Here is a 17,002-nt window from a genome sequence, read left to right as displayed (position 1 = left end):
CAGTTACTCGGGAGGCTGAGGCAGGACAATCACTTGATCCCGGGAGGCGGAGGTTGCAGTGAGCCAAGATTGTGTCACTGCACTCCAGCCTGGGTGACAGAGTGAAACTCGTCTCAAAAAATAATAATAATAATAATAATTGACAAAGGAAAAATTTTAATGTTTCAGTATAATTTACCCAGAAAATTATGTAGGTAAATCATGAATATTTACTTCCATAAAGATTTTTCTACCTTAATTCCTGCATTATTTTCTACTACTCAGAAATAACCCGCTAAAACTATTACCCTACTTAAAAAAGATTAATTGTAATTATATAACTTCTGAAAAGGACTTTTGGGAAATATTGTTTTTTCAAAGCCAGTCAGAAGATTTTCTGTACTTTCCACCCATTATAAATTTGTTGTAATGTGTAAGGTAATATCAACGTCTTCATTTTTTTAGCTAACACGATTGACATTACCATGACAACTTACCAGTGGAAGGTAAATTGGTTAAATTCTCCTACTATTTTATTTATAACATTTAGCTTTTAATGCTTGGCTCTGCAGTTCAGATGACAATATAATAGATTTAAAAGGTTTTTATTCATAAAACATATGGATTTCTAAAGCAAAGTAAGCCATCTGTCATTTTGATTTGAAAAAAGCAAGAATTAGAGTAATTGCATTAAGCTTGTATTTTTGCCATGAATATATGAATTTTTCACTTTCCTGTTGTTTCATTTGAAAAAAACTCACACATGGACAAAATGAGCAACAGTCTTTTTCTTTGTAGGTATCAGTGAACGAAATCAAACAATATTTATCACACATATTGGAACAAAGAACATCTAGTAATGTAATCAATAAAAGAGAAAATCTCCTGGAGAAAAAGAAGAATCAACGTAAAATAAGAATAAAAGGATTTCAAAATAAAGATATCTTGAAGAGAAATAAGAATCATTGTAAGTAGAATATCTTTTCACATGTAAATTTAAAATGACTACATGCAATATAAAATCAAATTTTAGAGCTACTTTCTGAGAAGTCTTAGGATATAGTCATAAATATTTATACACAAAAAAGCATTAAATTCTGCAGGCTTCTACCTTTGTTTTATTTTAATTTATTTTATTTTTTTAAGACAGGGACTCACTGTGTTATCCAGGCTGGAGTGCAGCTGCATGATCTTGGCTCGCTGCAACCTCCACACCCTGGGCTCAAAAGATACTCCTGTCAGGCCAGGCGCGGTGGCTTACGCCTGTAATCCCAGCACTTTGGGAGGCTGGGGCAGGCAGATCACGAGGTCAGGAGATCAAGACCATCCTGACTACCACAGTGAAACCCCGTCTCTACTAAAAATACAAAAATTAGCCAGGCACGGTGGTGGGCACCTGTAGTCCCAGCTACTCGGGAGGCTGAGGCAGGAGGATGGCATGAACCTGGGAGGCGGAGCTTGCAGTGAGCCGAGATCGCGCCACTGTACTCCAGCGTGGGTGACACAGCGAGACTCCGTCAAAAAAAAAAAAAAAATAGATACTCCTGTCTCAGCCTCCTGAGTAGCTGGGACTACAGGTGTGTGCCACCAGGCCCAACTAATTTTTTAAATTTTTAGTAGAGACGAGGGCTTGCTATGTTGCCCGGGCTGTTACCCACTATTTTAGATTCAGAATTTGTACTGATGATAATAAGGAAGGTTGATAATCACAAAATGTGTTCTTCTGACACAAGTAAATACAGAAAAGTGATCACTGCTAATAAGAGCAATAGATAGAAATTGAGAACCATGGGTTATGAACCATGGGTTATGGAGAAGAAAGAGAATAGTTTTGGGGCTGGATGAACTCATTGATGTTAGTCTCTGTTTTTTTCTGAGAGTCCGGCTTTGACAAGGATTTTCAAGTTTTTAAATCTTAATATTTTAAGCGTATTTTTTCCTCACATTTAGCTCCAAAAGACTGGTTCACTGCCCATTTGAAGAATTGGCTCTAGATATGACATTGAAATGTTGACATGCTTAGCTAACTGAAGTTAGGGATTTGGCAGGAAACAAATAGCACATTTAAATTGAGTCATCTAAGAAGAGTTTAATAAAGAGACTATTTATTTCTAAAGGCGTAGACAGGATATAGGGAAACCACAAAGTTCCCCCTGGGGCCAGTAGCAGGACTGGCATTACCACCCCATGGCCCTGAAGTGCCACAGGGCAGTAGTGGCTACCAGAGGTATGTGGAGAAGGCTCTGTGACAGAACTATGGTCTCAAGTCAAGGACAAAGCCAGCCTGCAGAGACCCGGATTGAGGAGGCAGGGAAGAAACAGCCCCACCTCACTTCCTGCTTACCCTTCATACCTCCTGCTAGTGATGCTCTTCAAGCAAATCTCTTCAGAAGCAGGAAGGAAAGGGAGTCCATTGATGTGGCGTGGTCCTTAGGAGTTAGAGTCCCAAGGCACAGAGCAGGATGGAGTGGGATCTAGAATGGCAATCAGAAGGCCGGTGGCCATTGCCTATGCCTGTCATCCAAGCGCTTCAGGAAGCTAAGGTGGGTGGATTGCCTAAGCTCAGGAGTTTGAGACCAGCCTGGCCAACATGGTGAAACCTTGTCTCTACCAAAAATACAAAAAATTACCGGGTGTGGTGGCATGTGCCTGTAATCCCAGCTACTTGGGAGGTTGAGGCAGGAAGTTCACTTAAGGCCAGGAGGCGGAGGCTGCAGTGAGCTGAGATTGCGCCACTGCACTCCAGCCTGGGCGACAGAGGGAGACCCCGTCTCAAAAAAAAAAGGCCGGGCACGTGGCTCACTCCTATAATCCCAGCACTTTGGGAGGCCGAGGCGGGAGGATCACGAGGTCAGGAGATCGAGACCATCCTGGCTACCACGGTGAAACCCCGTCTCTACTAAAAATACAAAAAATTGGCAGGGTGTGGTTGCAGGCGCCTGTAGTCCAAGCTACTCGGGAGGCTGAGACAGGAGAATGCCGTGAACCCGGGAGGTGGAGCTTGCAGTGAGCTGAGATCGGGCCACTGCACTCCAGCCTGGGCGACAGAGCGAGACTCCGTCTCAAAAAAAATAAATAAATAAATAAATAAAAGGCAAAGGCAATTAGAGGATATCCAACACACCTGGCTTTCCAGACAGGGGAGATTAGATGGCATGAACTAAAAGGATAAAGACCTTTTAGTGGCACACAGTAGAAGCATAGTTAGTAAAAGTGAAGTTTCAGAATCTTAAGAGTAAAAGGGAATGTTAGAGGTCCTCACCTAAAAGTACTAAGTCAGTGTAGTGGTCAGGGTTCAACCAGAAAAAGATTTAAAAAAAAAATAGTAGGAGATGTCTATACTTAGGAATTTATTGCAAGTGAGTGGCTTCCTACTGTTATGCGATTGTGGGGCTGGCGGGGCAAGTCCCATATCTAAAGAGCAGGCTCTCAGGGAGAACAGGCTGGAGCTCTTGGGCATGAGCTGAAGCTGCTATCCACAGGTGGAATTTTTTTCTTCCTCAGAGAAGCCTCAGTTCCATTCTTAAGGCTTTGCAACTGATGGAATCGGGCCAACCCAGATTATCTAGAATAATCTCCTTTTGATGGGTTTTAATCATTGCTACAAAACAGCATCATGGCAACAACTAGATTCCTGTTTGAATAACTGAGGATGATAGCCAAGCCAAATTGACACATGAAATTGACCAACACAGCCAGGTGTCTCCTAATCCTTATGTGTTTGTCTACATTTTTGAATTTAAGTGTAACATTTTACATTTATGTGTATTAAACTTCACTGTGCGTATTTTGCATTAACAGGCAGTTTACATTTATATGGATTAAACTTCATTTTGGACCACTATTCCAACCTATTGATTGCATTAACGAATTCATTAGCTATTCTCTCCTAGCTTTCTGTCATTCGAAATTTTGACAAGCATATCACTTCCAATCTTTTACCCATGTTCTTGTTAGAGAAGTTAGCAAGATGGGCCAAATTTAGCACCTAGGGCCCGCAGTAATACACCAGAAATCTTTAGAATTTTGTTGTTGATTGGGTATCTTATTGGTGGGTGGGTAATTGTAATTATTTGGTCAGGAATATCTGACCAAATATAGATAAGATAAAAATCTGCATGTGATGTGGGTGAAAAATTCTGTTTACTAGAATGTCTTATACAGTGTGCACTGCCTTTATATGGCAGTGTACCGAGGGCCTGGGGTCATGTCTTAACAAGCATTCGTGGCTGGTAAACACCCCCTCCTGCTCTCCCACCTCCCTGCAACACAGAAGCCTGGTGTCAGCTGATGCCAAGTCTTCAAGGATGGAAACACATTGCCCTACAGAACTAGGGAGAGGAACGTTGACATTTTGTTTTTGAAAGGGTGAGAAGAAAAGAACAGGAGAAGAACTATGAAAACAGCAGATGTGAGGAGCAAGAAAGATGGTGATTGGCTGCGCTAAACTGAAAAGTTAGTGAAACTTCAAAGTTGGGGGATTCCAACTGATATTTTTAAATCAGCAATGTCTAAGGTGACCATTAAAAATTGTTTTTGTTCCTAGGATAACTCATCTTCTCTTCTGCTCTATGAAATCTTAGATAAAATGTGTATTCCTCATAAACGTTTTGTAAGAGTAAATATCCTTTTGGGACAACTCAAAGAGATATTAAGTCTCACTGTGGGTCCATGCGACACAGCTTGGGAACAGTACCTATTTAGTTAGGAGTTAAGAAAGTAGAGGAAGCCACGGAGAAGCTACCTTCCCTAGAGGAGAGTTTGAACTTCATAAATGTGGAATGAAACAAGAATATGAGTCACACATGATTATCAGACTGGCTCAGAACCTTATTGAACTCTATTCTCATTTAGTTCCCATTTCAACATTTTGTGCACAGGATATGCTTGAGATATAGGTGTTCTATAAATGCTATTCCACAGACCTACCGGTCCTTCACAAAAGAGAAAGAGGATCTAACTTACTCTGAAAAATTCTTTCTAATTCTTAGTGATTAAATATTCTTAATGGAATGCTCACAAAACACATATAATAATCTGTTCTAAAAATTAAAGAGATTAACATCAAGTTATAGTTCCAGAATATAAATAAATTTCTCTACATTTTAAAAACAGAGAAAACTATTTAGCCATTTTTGGAATTTTGCCACTTGTCTCTTTACCCAGAATTTCTCACATATAACAAATAGCATTTATACCCCCATAGCTTAAAGGCAAGATCTGTGCCTGGCACTGTATCTGTCGCATAGTTGGAATGAAGAAATATTTGCTGAATTACATTGAGTTGAATTCTTTTTGTAGAGAGCTAGGATGTAAACTAGATCTAACTCCAAATTTAGCATTCTCTGTATGCTGTGTTACAATATAGTGCTACATAAAAATAATAAGGCTTAACGTTTTTAGAGTACATTTGGATAGTATTTTATAGTTGAACATGATGCTTTCCCATCCATTACCTTTTCTGAAATGGCATGTTCACTTTTCCTCAGGGTATTTTAACACCATAACTTCAACAACTAATTCTTCCATATGAGTCAGAATGAAGTCTAAAAGAATAATTATTTGTATTAAATTGTTAGCAAGACAAATCAATAACCAATCATGCAGTAGGAACAGTGGAGCCTATTCCTGCAGGCCACTGGGACACTACAGGCCATGTCCTTCCTGGCACCCCTTAGAATTAATCATCATTAATTTTGATGATCATACCCAATCACCACTGTGCTCTTAGTTGAAGGGAGGTATCTTGGAACCTTGTCTTAAGTCAGTCTTGGCATTCCTTTTTGCTGCTTCTGGGGCCTGTGACCAGCTAGGCTAAATTTAACATTTGTATTCCATTTTATTGATTATTTTTCGGCATATTTGGAATGGACACTGTGAAGTGCTGTTCAGACCCCCTTCAACGAGGAACTATTTGCCCAATTGCTGGAGTACAGTCTCCAGACAGCCTTTGGCAGTCAGTCTCTGAAGGGACTGTTTTCAGCTACAGAGTGCTGCATAGCCAAGGTCATGCCTCCTTCCTGGGGCAGCTCACTTCCAATGGGCAGTTGATACAGGAGTATGAAGGCAGGATCATCTAACCCTAACCTGAGACAACTCTAACAGGCCATTTTAGCTCCACAGAGCTCCACCTGTGGGGTCAGCCAGGTGTTTCTCTTGCAGCCAAGTGAGCCGCATCGCAGTTTCTCCCTCTGCCCAGTCCAACTTCTTCTTTAGATGTGGTTCTGAAGGTCACTTTTTTTGAATTTTTTATTTATTTAATTTTTTTTTGTTTGAAACGGAGTCTCGCTCTGTCGCCCAGGCTGGAGTGCAGTGGCGCCATCTCCGCTCACTGCAAGCTCCGCCTCCAGGGTTCACGCCATTCTCCTGCCTCAGCCTCCTGAGTAGCTGGGACTACAGGCACCTGCACCACGCCTGGCTGATTTTTTGTATTTTTAGGAGAGACGGTTTCACCGTACTAGCCAGGATGGTCTCAATCTCCTGACCTCGTGATTCGCCCGCCTCGTCCTCCCAAAGCGCTGGGATTACAGGCGTGAGCCACGGCGCCCGGCCCTGAAGGTCACTTCTTAACAAAAACCCTGACTCCTAGAGTCTGCTTATCAAGGAGCCCAACCTGCTCACCATTAATACCTTTCCTAGTATTTACTACAAGTTTTTCTTTAAATCAGCTCACAGTTTTATGTATGTTAACTGATTTTAAAAGGAAACTACTAAAGATCTCTCATTCTAGCAAAATGGTGGGTTAATCCAATAGGAAAATCCTCTTGCTACAAATACCTAAAAGTGATGCCTAAAGTATGTCATAACTTTAAATGTTTTTAAAGGCAGAACTGGGCTCACAAGGAGCTGAAATCCTCAAATGTTAGAAATAATGAAAAGTAAGTATGTAGTCGATGTTTTGGCGAGTTGTTGTCAGAGCTGATAAAGGCTAAGCCTTGTATTTTAAGTCCCAGACCAGGGAAGGAAAAAAGACATTAGGACTTTTGAGAAGGGAATCGGAAAGAAGAGCTATGAATAAAGCTAGGAGTCTCATAGAGCTGTTCAGACAGCAAAAGAGAAGATTAGGGAAAACCAACCAACCAACCAATCACCACCCGCCATCGTAGGCAAATATCAAGGAAGCTTGTTCTCTACCGAAGCTCTCACAGGGAAAAACCTCTCCCTGGTAAAACCTTAACCACAGCCCTGACCCTCATACAGATTTGGATTTGAATTTATGCCACCTGATTTTTTGGGTGAAAACTTCTAAACCAATATAAAATTTTTCTTCAGTCAATAAAGTAATGACTCTGGAAACCTGACAGAAGCAACAGAAACTCACTCTAGAGAAACAATCTCACAATTCCCACAAAGGAAGACTTACTGGACTCACAAGAAAATTTTAGAAAATACACAAGTGAAAAAAAATCCACTCAGTGAGTCAACGTACATGCACACTGACTACACACACACAATAAAAGGCATAGCACCTCAAGTATTTTTTTTTTTGGGAGGTACAGAGTTTCACTCTGTCGCCCAGGCTGGAGTGCAGTGGAGCAATCTCTGCTCACTGCATCTTCCTTCTCCCGGGTTTAAGCAATTGTCCTACCTCAGCCTCCCTAGTAGCTGGGATTACAGGTGCGCACCACTATGCCCGGCTAATTTTTATATTTTTAGTAGAGACAGGATCTCACCATGTTGGCCAGGCTGGTCTCAAACTCCAGATCTCAGGTGATCTGCCTGCCTCAGCCTCCCAAAATGCTGGGATTACAGGTGTGAGCCACCGTGCCTGGCCAGCACCTCAAGACTTGATAGAGTAGAACAACCTGCAAAAGTCTACAGAATAAATGTATTTTAAAATGGTTAAGAAAGCATGAAAACAAGGCATCCTGACAAAGGAATAAGCAGCCATGTAAAAGAACCAACTAGAGTTAAGAAAAATGAAACGCCTGTAACCCTAGCAGTTTGGGAGGCCAAGGTGGGAGGATCACTTAAGTCCAAGGATTAGAGAACAACCTGGGCAATACAGTGAGAGTCTGTCTCTATGAAAAAAAAGAAATTAGCCAGGCATGGTGGCACATACCAGTAGTCCCAGCTACTTGGAAGGCTGAGGTGGGAGGATATCTTGAGCCCAGGAGTTTGAGATTACAGTGGGCTATGGTCACACCACTGCACTCTGCCCTAGGCAACAGAGTGAGACCCTGTCTCTTAAAAAAAAAAAGAAAGAAAGAAAAAGAAAATGTGTATTCATTCAAATTAAAAATCAAAGGATGGCTTAAGAAGATCAGACATAGTAGAAGAGAACATTAACAAATTACCGGAAAAATCAGAAGAAATTGTCCTGAATGCAGCCCAGAAAAAAAAAAGAAAAACAAAAAAAAACCAAGTTGAAGAAGAGATACTCTTAGATTGAAAGAAAAATACCATACTTGACTATCTGCTGTTTGTAAGAAACATACTTAAAACATGATGCACAAAAACTGAGGTTAACTGAATAGAAATGATATCCCAGGCAACACTAATCAAAAGAAAGCTCATATTAACTTCAGACAAAATAGACTTCAAGGTAAAGTCAATAATAGGGAGAAAAGGAGAATCACCACATAATGTTCAAAGGAACAATCACAAGGAAGTTGTGATAATTCTAAGCATGTATCCATCAACATAATCTCAAAATATAAAAATGAAAAAATTAACAGTCTTGCAATAGGAAATGAACAAATCCACAATTGTTGAAGATTTTTTAACATCTCTTAGAAACTGGTAGATTCAGCAAACAAAAAATTACTGAAAATCAAAAAGATTTGAACGTATAAAGCTCAATTTAATAATATATGGAATTTAATTCAATAATTAAAGAATATATAATATCTTTTTTGTTTGTTTGTTTTTGTTTTTATTGAGGAAGAGTCTTACTCTGTCACCAAGGCTGGAGTGCAGTGGCACAATCTCGGCCCACTGCAAACTCCACCTGCCGGGTTCAAGCAATTCTTGTGCCTCAGCCTCCCGAATAGCTGGGACTACAGGCACGTGCCACTATGCTCAGCTAATTTTTGTATTATTAGTAGAAATGAGGTTTCACCATGTTGCCCAGGCTGGTTCAAGTGATTCACCCACCTGGGCCTCCCAAAGTGCTGGGATTACAGGTGTGAGCTACTGCACTCAGCCAAGAATATATAATCTTTTTAAGTAAAAAAATGGAAACTGTATAAAAATTGGCCACACACAAGGCCACAAAACAAGTTTCAACATAAACTGAGGAATCTATACGATTCTGCTGGGCTCCCTGATCCCAATGCAATAAAATTACAAGCCATAAGTAGACAATTTTTAAAAACCTTTTATGTCTGGAAAGTGTCGTAAACACTTCTAAATGTTGTTTGAATAACTTAGAATGGAAATTTGATAATATTTATAATTGATAATGAAAATGCTACATAAAAATTGTGGAATGCCACCAAAACAGTAATTAGAGAGAAATGTACTGTTTCAAATTCATATACTATGTTTGTGTCAAATTTAAGATGTCAAAAGTTATAAGATACACCATTGTTTTATGGCCACTAAGAAATAAAAGTGCTGTTGATTAAATATGATATCCTGGTGGTGGCCTGTAGCAACTGGCTAACAGACTCGGGATGTAACAGCCCAGCCCTGTTACCTGTGGGAAGGGAGTAACCCTCTAGTGCCATCCACCCTATAAAGCTCTAAACCTCTCCTGAAACCCTATACTTGCTTGGTTCCTTCCTATGCTCTGTGCTGCATTTCTCAGTCCTGGATATGTTTTACCACAAAATCTAAAATCTTAATACGTAAGTTTAAAAACAAATCAATCAATACTATCTAGAAAAATAAAAGGAAAAAGAAAGCACATTCCAGTATTTTGAATCTCAAGTTATATTTACATCACAAACCACGTAAAGGATCATATAGAGCTAAAAAAAATTAACAAGTGAGCGAGGTGAATATCATAGTCTGACTAAAAATCAGGTGCTTTCATCATTAAAATGATACAAAGGGATAAAAATGGGAAATTCTTTTCCTCTGCGGAAAATCTAGCCTACACAGACACTGCATCCTTTTTTTAAAATCTGATTTCAATTGTGCTTAATATAAACCAGCTTCAGCTTCAGATTTTGTGAATAATGCATCAGAAGAGTTCTTCACATTTGCCCTTATGTGTGTCAGGAAGATACAATCCTAGATGTGGAAGAAGAATAACGATCCATTACTAAAAATAACATTTCATCCAAGAAAGAATGACTCAGCAAAGAGTTTAGTCAAAGATGCAATCGACTCAAATATGCTTGAATAAGAGCAAATATATTTACAATAATCAGGTTTACTCGCAATCTCCAGATCATTGTCAAACATAAATAACTCCAGTCATATTGTGAGAAATGGTAAAAAAAATTGCATTAAAAGTAGAAAGAAAATCTCTTTTCAGCAAGATTTGAAATAACAGGGATTGTGTTCTTATTTATTAATTATATAATAATGCATTATTGTATATTTGGTACAAGGACTTAATTCATTTTCAAAAACCTTTAATTTAGCAGAAAGAAATATGGTTCATGAAACAAGTGAAGAATCAAAAGCAATATCAATTATGTTGGAATAAGAGCTGAAACTTATAAAGCACTTAGATACTAGGCAGGTTTCAGTTCTTGTACTTAATTTTCTCACTGCCTTTGAGAAGAAGGGGCTATTATAATTCCCATTGTACAATGAGGTGATGTAGGCACTGAGAGGTTAAATAATCTTCCCAAGGCTATATAGTTGGTATCTAGTAAATGACGTTCCAAATCTAGGCAGTCTGATTTGAGTCTGTGCTCATACTGCTTCTCAAAGCTACAAACATGCAGAATCATGAGACAGAGAACACAAGTTAATATCAATGGATGAAAAATTTGAAAAACGGTTCCATAAATACATTTTTTTGCTTTAAAATAAATTTATTGCAAGTTGTTATAAGTATTTTAAGCAATGGGTTGGTTATTGAAAGTAATACTTTATTTACCTGACATTATTGAAAGTGTTTCCTGTAAATCATTTTTCCCATTTGGTGAGTCATATCCCTTTTTATTTTGACTGTTTCTGCGCCCGGCCCTGGACCCTCTTATAGTAAAGAAAATTTGATCAATCAATATCATAGTATTTTAGTATTTTAATAAACAGAGGCTGAGTGTGGTGACTCACGCCTGTAATCCCAGCATTTTGGGAAGCCAAGGTGGGCAGATCACTCGAGGTCAGGAGCTCGAGGCCAGCCAAGCCAACATGGTGAAACCACATCTCTACCAAAAAGACAAAAATTAGCTGGGCGTGGTGGCATGCACCTGTAGTCCCAGCTACTCGGAGGCTGAGGCATGAGAATCACTTGAACCCAGGAGGTGGAGGTTGCAGTGAGCCAAGATTGCACCACTGCACTCCAACCGGGGCAACAGAGTGAAGAAAACGAATAATTGAATTCCAATACATTTGGAAAGCCAAAAAAGAATTACAAATAAAAGTAAAAGCCATAGGTAGAAATTTGTGGTGGTAAAATCATTTCTCATATGTATATGTATACAGAGCCAATCTTTCAAAATTTATTTTCACTCTCTAAAAGCATTTTCATAGGAGCTATTATTAGTCCACACACAGATTATTAGGTTTTCTCCATTATTTTCCCCCTTTAATTAGAAGTATAGGTAACAGATAACTCAGAGCAGAAATTAGATCCTGAAAGTGCCTGGTATTACTAAATTGGTTGGATAGTGTGAAGTATTCAAAATAATTTTAAATAGGCTTTTCAGTTAAGAATTTTTTTAGTTTTTAAATTTTTAATTTTTTAAATTTAATTTAAACAGAAAAATGAGCAACTCTGATTGCTTGTCAGAAAGATAAAAAACAAGAGCTACTTGTTCTTTGTGGTCTTGTTAATGAGGCATCAAATCCCAAATGCCTTTCCTTTGAAATGGCTTCAAGCGTGGTTCTTCTAATCAAAGATTTTACTAAGTGTTGTAATGGACTTCAAGAGGCACTGTGATGTTATAAAAGTCTGTATGTGTGTGTGTGTGTGTGTATGTGAGAGTGTGTGTGTGTAAGAGAGAAAAATAGTGTGTGTGTGTGCATATGCACACATTGGTGGAAGGATCTTTATATCTTTAAGTGTGACTCTTCCCACAACCAGCTTTCCCCAACTATAAACTGGTGATGATTTTTTAAAAATTGCAAAGTGTTACATAAACGTTTGGAAAATATCACTGTAGCAGGTAAAATTTAATTTCTTCATTTTCCTTGAATTCTACAAAACTGATTCTGAGCCCTCATCCTACGAGGCAAGTTATCATGAGTATTCTGTCTCTGTGCCTTCCCCTAAGTCTTAGAAAGGGTCCTGGGAGGTGGAAAAGCCTTAGGTAGAATTTTTTTTTTTTTTTTTTTTTTGGGACGGAGTCTCGCTCTGTCACCCAGGCTGGAGTGCAGTGGCCTGATCTCAGCTCACTGTAACTTCTGCCTCCTGAGTTCAAGGGATCCTGCCATCTCAGCCTCCCAAGTAACTGGGACTACATGTGCACGCCACTGCCCAGCTAATTTTTATATTTTTTAGTAGAGACAGGGTTTCACCATGTTGGCCAGGCTAGTCTCAAACTCCTGACCTCAAGTGATCCGCCTGCCTCGGCCTTCCAAAGTGCTGGGATCACAGGAGTGAGCCACCTCGCCTGGCCAATAACAATTTTTTTTTTCTGTTTTGAGATGGAGTCTCGCTCTGTCACCTAGGCTGGAGTGCAGTGGTGCAACCTCAGCTCACTGCAACCTCCGCGTCCCAGGTTCAAGCAATTCTCTGCCTCAGCCTCCTGAGTAGCTGGGATTACAGGTGTGTGCCACCACGCCTGGCTAATTTTTGTATTTTCAGTAGAGACAGGGTTTCACCACCCTGGCCAGGATGGTCTGGCTGGTCTTGAACTCCTTACTTCATGATCCACCCACCTCGGCCTCCCAAAGTGTTGGGATTACAGGCGTGAGTCACCGCGCCCAGCCAAGGAAATTTATAAAGCAATTCCCTCCTCCTCTCCTAGGTGCACACTGGTCATCTTGGAGATGCCTGTTGCCCATGTCCTCATGTTTTTTTGGAATCCTGTGGCTCTGGGATTTACTGTGCTATGCTCAGACAAGAGAGTCTTTGCCAGCCAGGGCTAAGATCCTGCCCCTCTTATATACCAGGCATCTCCTGCCTTCTGCTCGGAGAACCTTGTATCCCTTCCCTAGACCGAAAGCATCCCTTCTCCCATCAGGAGCATCTCTCTTTCTACTTCACCTTCCAGATCCTTTCACAAAAACCAGCAGGGAATAAGTTTTTAGGCAGCTTCAGCCTTCTGACTTACCGACACTCCTCAGCTAAGGAATAATATTAACAGATCTTCTTGAATGCAGAGGTTTAAAAAATAAGTAGAACAGAACTCTAATATGCCAACAAATTACTTTAGCACATTATTTTTAAAATATAGAACATAGAAGTAATATTGTTTTTATTTTTTGTTTGTTCATGTATAGTACAAAAGCAAGCAGAGAAAAATTTTACAGATGAAGGAGACCAGCTATTTAAGATGGGCATCAAGGTTCTCCAGCAGTCTAAAAGCCAAAAACAAAAAGAAGAGTAAGTCTTTATCCAGTGACCTTAGCCAAGTTGAATTTCCAGGTTAAGAAAAAAGAAAAATCCCAAATGTAGTTTATCATTAAAACTCATTGGGATAATGAGTAAGCCTATTTGCCCATAAACTATTGTTTTTAAAAGGATCGAATTGTATTTAAAGAATCCCACAAATTATCACTCTAAACAAACAGGAGAACTGCATGTGAGATTGCAGTCCCCGTATTAAGTGAAATTGAGAATTAAGACACTGACCTGAGCATTCATGCAGAAATATTGTTTTGGCTTTAATTTATTAGATGATTCAAGTGAAATAAAATGTGTTATTTGAATTAGAGCAAGTTGTTGTATTAAAAATGCTTTACTTCTGCCTGGGTGTTTGTACCGTATCTTATGATTTTTAAAAGCACTTTCATGTATGTGATTCCATGTTATCCCCAGAACAGTCTTATAAGGTAAGAAGAGCTTAATTTTTCCCCTTTAAGAAGTTGGAAACAGAGATTCAAAGATGTTAAAGTGAGGTGAGCACAGATAGCTGGGAGGTGACCAAGCTGTGGCCACATGGTCTTGTTCCATGTTCACTGTTTCTCTTATCACTTTTCTACCTTGTCTAAAGGGGAGGCAGAAATATCTTCTCCCTCCACTCCACACTTCCAGTGGAGGGGCACAACCTGTGGTCACCCCTCAAGGCTCTAGCTAAAGCCTTGGGATCAAATCCTAGCTCTCTCATTTACTGGTTGTGTGCACTTGGATAAGTTACTCAACCTTTCTGTGACCCGGATAATGCAATCAAGCTCTTACAATAGTGCCTGACACTTAGTAACCAGGAAATACAGGTGTGTTAGTTTTATCTTGAGTCCCCTAACTGGTAAGTTGAAGGTATGGGGGCAAAGAAAGCAAGGGTATTTTGAACCAATAATAGAAAGTGTGAGCCCTAGCCAAGCACGGTGGCTCACACCTGTAATCCCAGCTCTTTGGGAGGTCAAGGCTAGCAGATTGCTTGAGGTCAGGAGTTTGAGACCAGCCTGGCCAATATGGTGAAACCCCGTCTCTACAAAAATTAGCCAGACGTGGTGGCGCGCACCTGTAATCCCAACTATTTGGGAGGTTGAGGGAGGAGAATTTCTTGAACCCAGGAGGCAGAGGTTGCAGTGAGCCAAGACCATGCAATAACACTCTAGCCTCTGGGTGACAAAGCCAGACTCCATCTCAAAAAAAAAAAAAAAAAAAAAAGAAAGAAAGAAATAAAGAAAGTATGGGCCCTGAGCCCCCAACAAGGAGACATCTCTTGTTTTCACACAGAATAGGCACACCAGTCAGAGGAAAGCATCCCAGAGCTGTGGTAGCTAGCACCAGACAGGGCAGCAACAAAGTCCATGAGTTCTTAAAACCCAAACCTTTGAGAAGTATAAAAATACAGAGGATAAGGAGCACTCAACTATGATTCTGGTTATGACAACATCAACAACTTTCATTTATTAAGCACCTGCTTTGTGCTAGTTACTGTTTTAGGTACTTTACATGTGTAAATTATTCATTGCTCACAGTGATACCGTGAGACATAGATAATTATCTCCAAATTACAGAGAAGGAAATGGAGAATCAAAAAGATGATGTAATACTTCCTAAGAGACAAGAAAGAAGTGAGGGGGTGGTTCAACCAACCCCAGCAAAACCTGGGCCTCCCACTGAATGTCCCTGGGGGCTGTTATAATGAGGAAGGGGTAAAATCAGATCCCAAAAATACAATCCAGCCTAATAGGAGCTCATCTCACTAACATGCCCACTGGCTAAATAAGTAAGAACAGAGAGTTCTCCAGCCAGCCTAGCTAGAAGAAACAGATGTGGAGCGCCAGTCAGGGGCTGGTCCCTGAGATTTCAGATGACCCCTAACTATAGCATGGGAGCCCACACAAAGAAGGGGCCCAACTAGGTGTGTTACATCAAGTCCAGGGAAACCCTGGATTTGGCCCAATGGGACAAAATCACTCTGAGAAGGTCCCAGGTAACCATCCACTCAACCTTGAAGGGGACCTTCCTCTTTGGCCTAAAGAACAGGGAGAAAGCCCCGTTCTAATAGCAGACCATCCATCAGTGTGGGAACCTTCATGCCTACCTGGGTGTCATTCAGTTTCATGCTATTCTTACCAAGACTGTCCTGCCCACATCCTTGCCCCAAAACTCAGTCTCCTGACCACCCCCGCCACCTTTTTTTGAGACAGAGTCTCACTCTGTTGCCCAGGCTGGAATGCAGTGGCACAATCTCAGCTCACTGCAGCCTCCACCTCCCCAGTTCAAGCGATTCTCCTGCCTCAGCTTCCCAAGTAGCTGAGATGACAGGTGCCCACCACCACACCCGGCTAATTTTTGTATTTTTAGTAGAGACAGGGTTTCGCCATGTTGGTCAGGCTGGTCTCAAACTCCTGAGTTGAAGTGATCTGCCCACCTCGGCCTCTCAAAGTGCTGGGATTACAGGCATGAGCCACCACGCCCAGCCTCCTGACCCTTTTGAGTTGGTAGCAATGGAGAACTGAACTCTAATGGGCTCATAGAAAGAGATCTCAGGAGTTTCTGGGCAAGCTGGGTGAAGTTCTTGTGTTATCAGGATGGCCTGCTGTCTCCTTAAACAAGTTACATCTGTGCAGCCATGCCTAAGCATAGGGCAGGTGGAGAGAAAAATGATTGCACACCCTCCTGACCAAAGGAGAATAATTTCATTCCCGCTCATTCCTCTATCCTACCCTCTCTTTGCTTTGCTACTTCCTGGGTTGGCAGGACAGATGTAAGATAGGTTAAAACTATCCTTTTGGCTCCTCCACACCCACATCCTGGACCAATTCATTCATTATTCACTCATTCAGCCTCTTCTTTTGTATGAGTAGGAAAAATCACTGAACAAGTCAGTGCTGTTTAAAGTACAGATATTAAGCAAGCATGTCAGAGAGAACAAATTTGTCTGAGTGAGTCAGGAAGCCTCACTGACAGCTAGAGTGGTCCTTCATTAAGAATCACTCCCCATCAGCAAAGAAGTTTCAAAGATAAGCCGTTGTTCTACACCAAGTTTCTGATGTGCCCTGCAGAAGCATTGGGCCCTTCCTCCCCCATCACCCACCTAAGCGTCCAATGCCAGACCCTGTAGAGACGATTCAGATAACTAATTAAATTGTCTTTTGGGATCTGCCCCTGCTGCCCAGCTTCTCCCACCTTTTTCCTTTTGGGGATTGCAGCCCACATCTTAATCTTACCTATCAGCAACTTTCTCCAGCCCTGGATACTGCTTCTAGTATCCCTTTTAGTGCCTTGGGTTTTCTGCTATGGAACCCATATGCCCACACTGCCCTTGGAATGCAAGACACCTAGAAGGATTTGTTTTGCAGCCTATTGCTGCCCTCTGGGTCCAGAGACTGAGTATAA

The 17,002-nt window shown here is 40.7% G+C and overlaps 1 protein-coding gene across 25 annotated transcripts in view; it reads left to right on the top strand.

The window, feature by feature from the left end:
* Positions 1 to 17,002, top strand: part of SEL1L2 (SEL1L2 adaptor subunit of ERAD E3 ubiquitin ligase) — a 166,212-nt gene that overhangs the window by 83,352 nt on the left and 65,858 nt on the right. For 18 of the 25 annotated variants that reach the window (XM_054674852.1, XM_054674851.1, XM_063803013.1 and 15 more), the window contains exons 3-4: positions 778 to 946; positions 13,492 to 13,594. In XM_054674852.1, the coding sequence (XP_054530827.1) occupies positions 778 to 946; positions 13,492 to 13,594 (272 nt within the window). Of the gene's footprint in view, positions 1 to 777; positions 947 to 4,346; positions 4,435 to 13,491; positions 13,595 to 17,002 lie in introns of all 25 variants that reach the window. The other 7 variants (XM_063803005.1, XM_063803012.1, XM_063803004.1 and 4 more) reach the window with 1 other exon arrangement.

Source organism: Pan troglodytes, chromosome 21, assembly GCF_028858775.2.
Source record: "Pan troglodytes isolate AG18354 chromosome 21, NHGRI_mPanTro3-v2.0_pri, whole genome shotgun sequence".
NCBI lineage: Eukaryota > Metazoa > Chordata > Mammalia > Primates > Hominidae > Pan > Pan troglodytes.
This window is presented reverse-complemented; position numbering and strand designations above follow the sequence as displayed.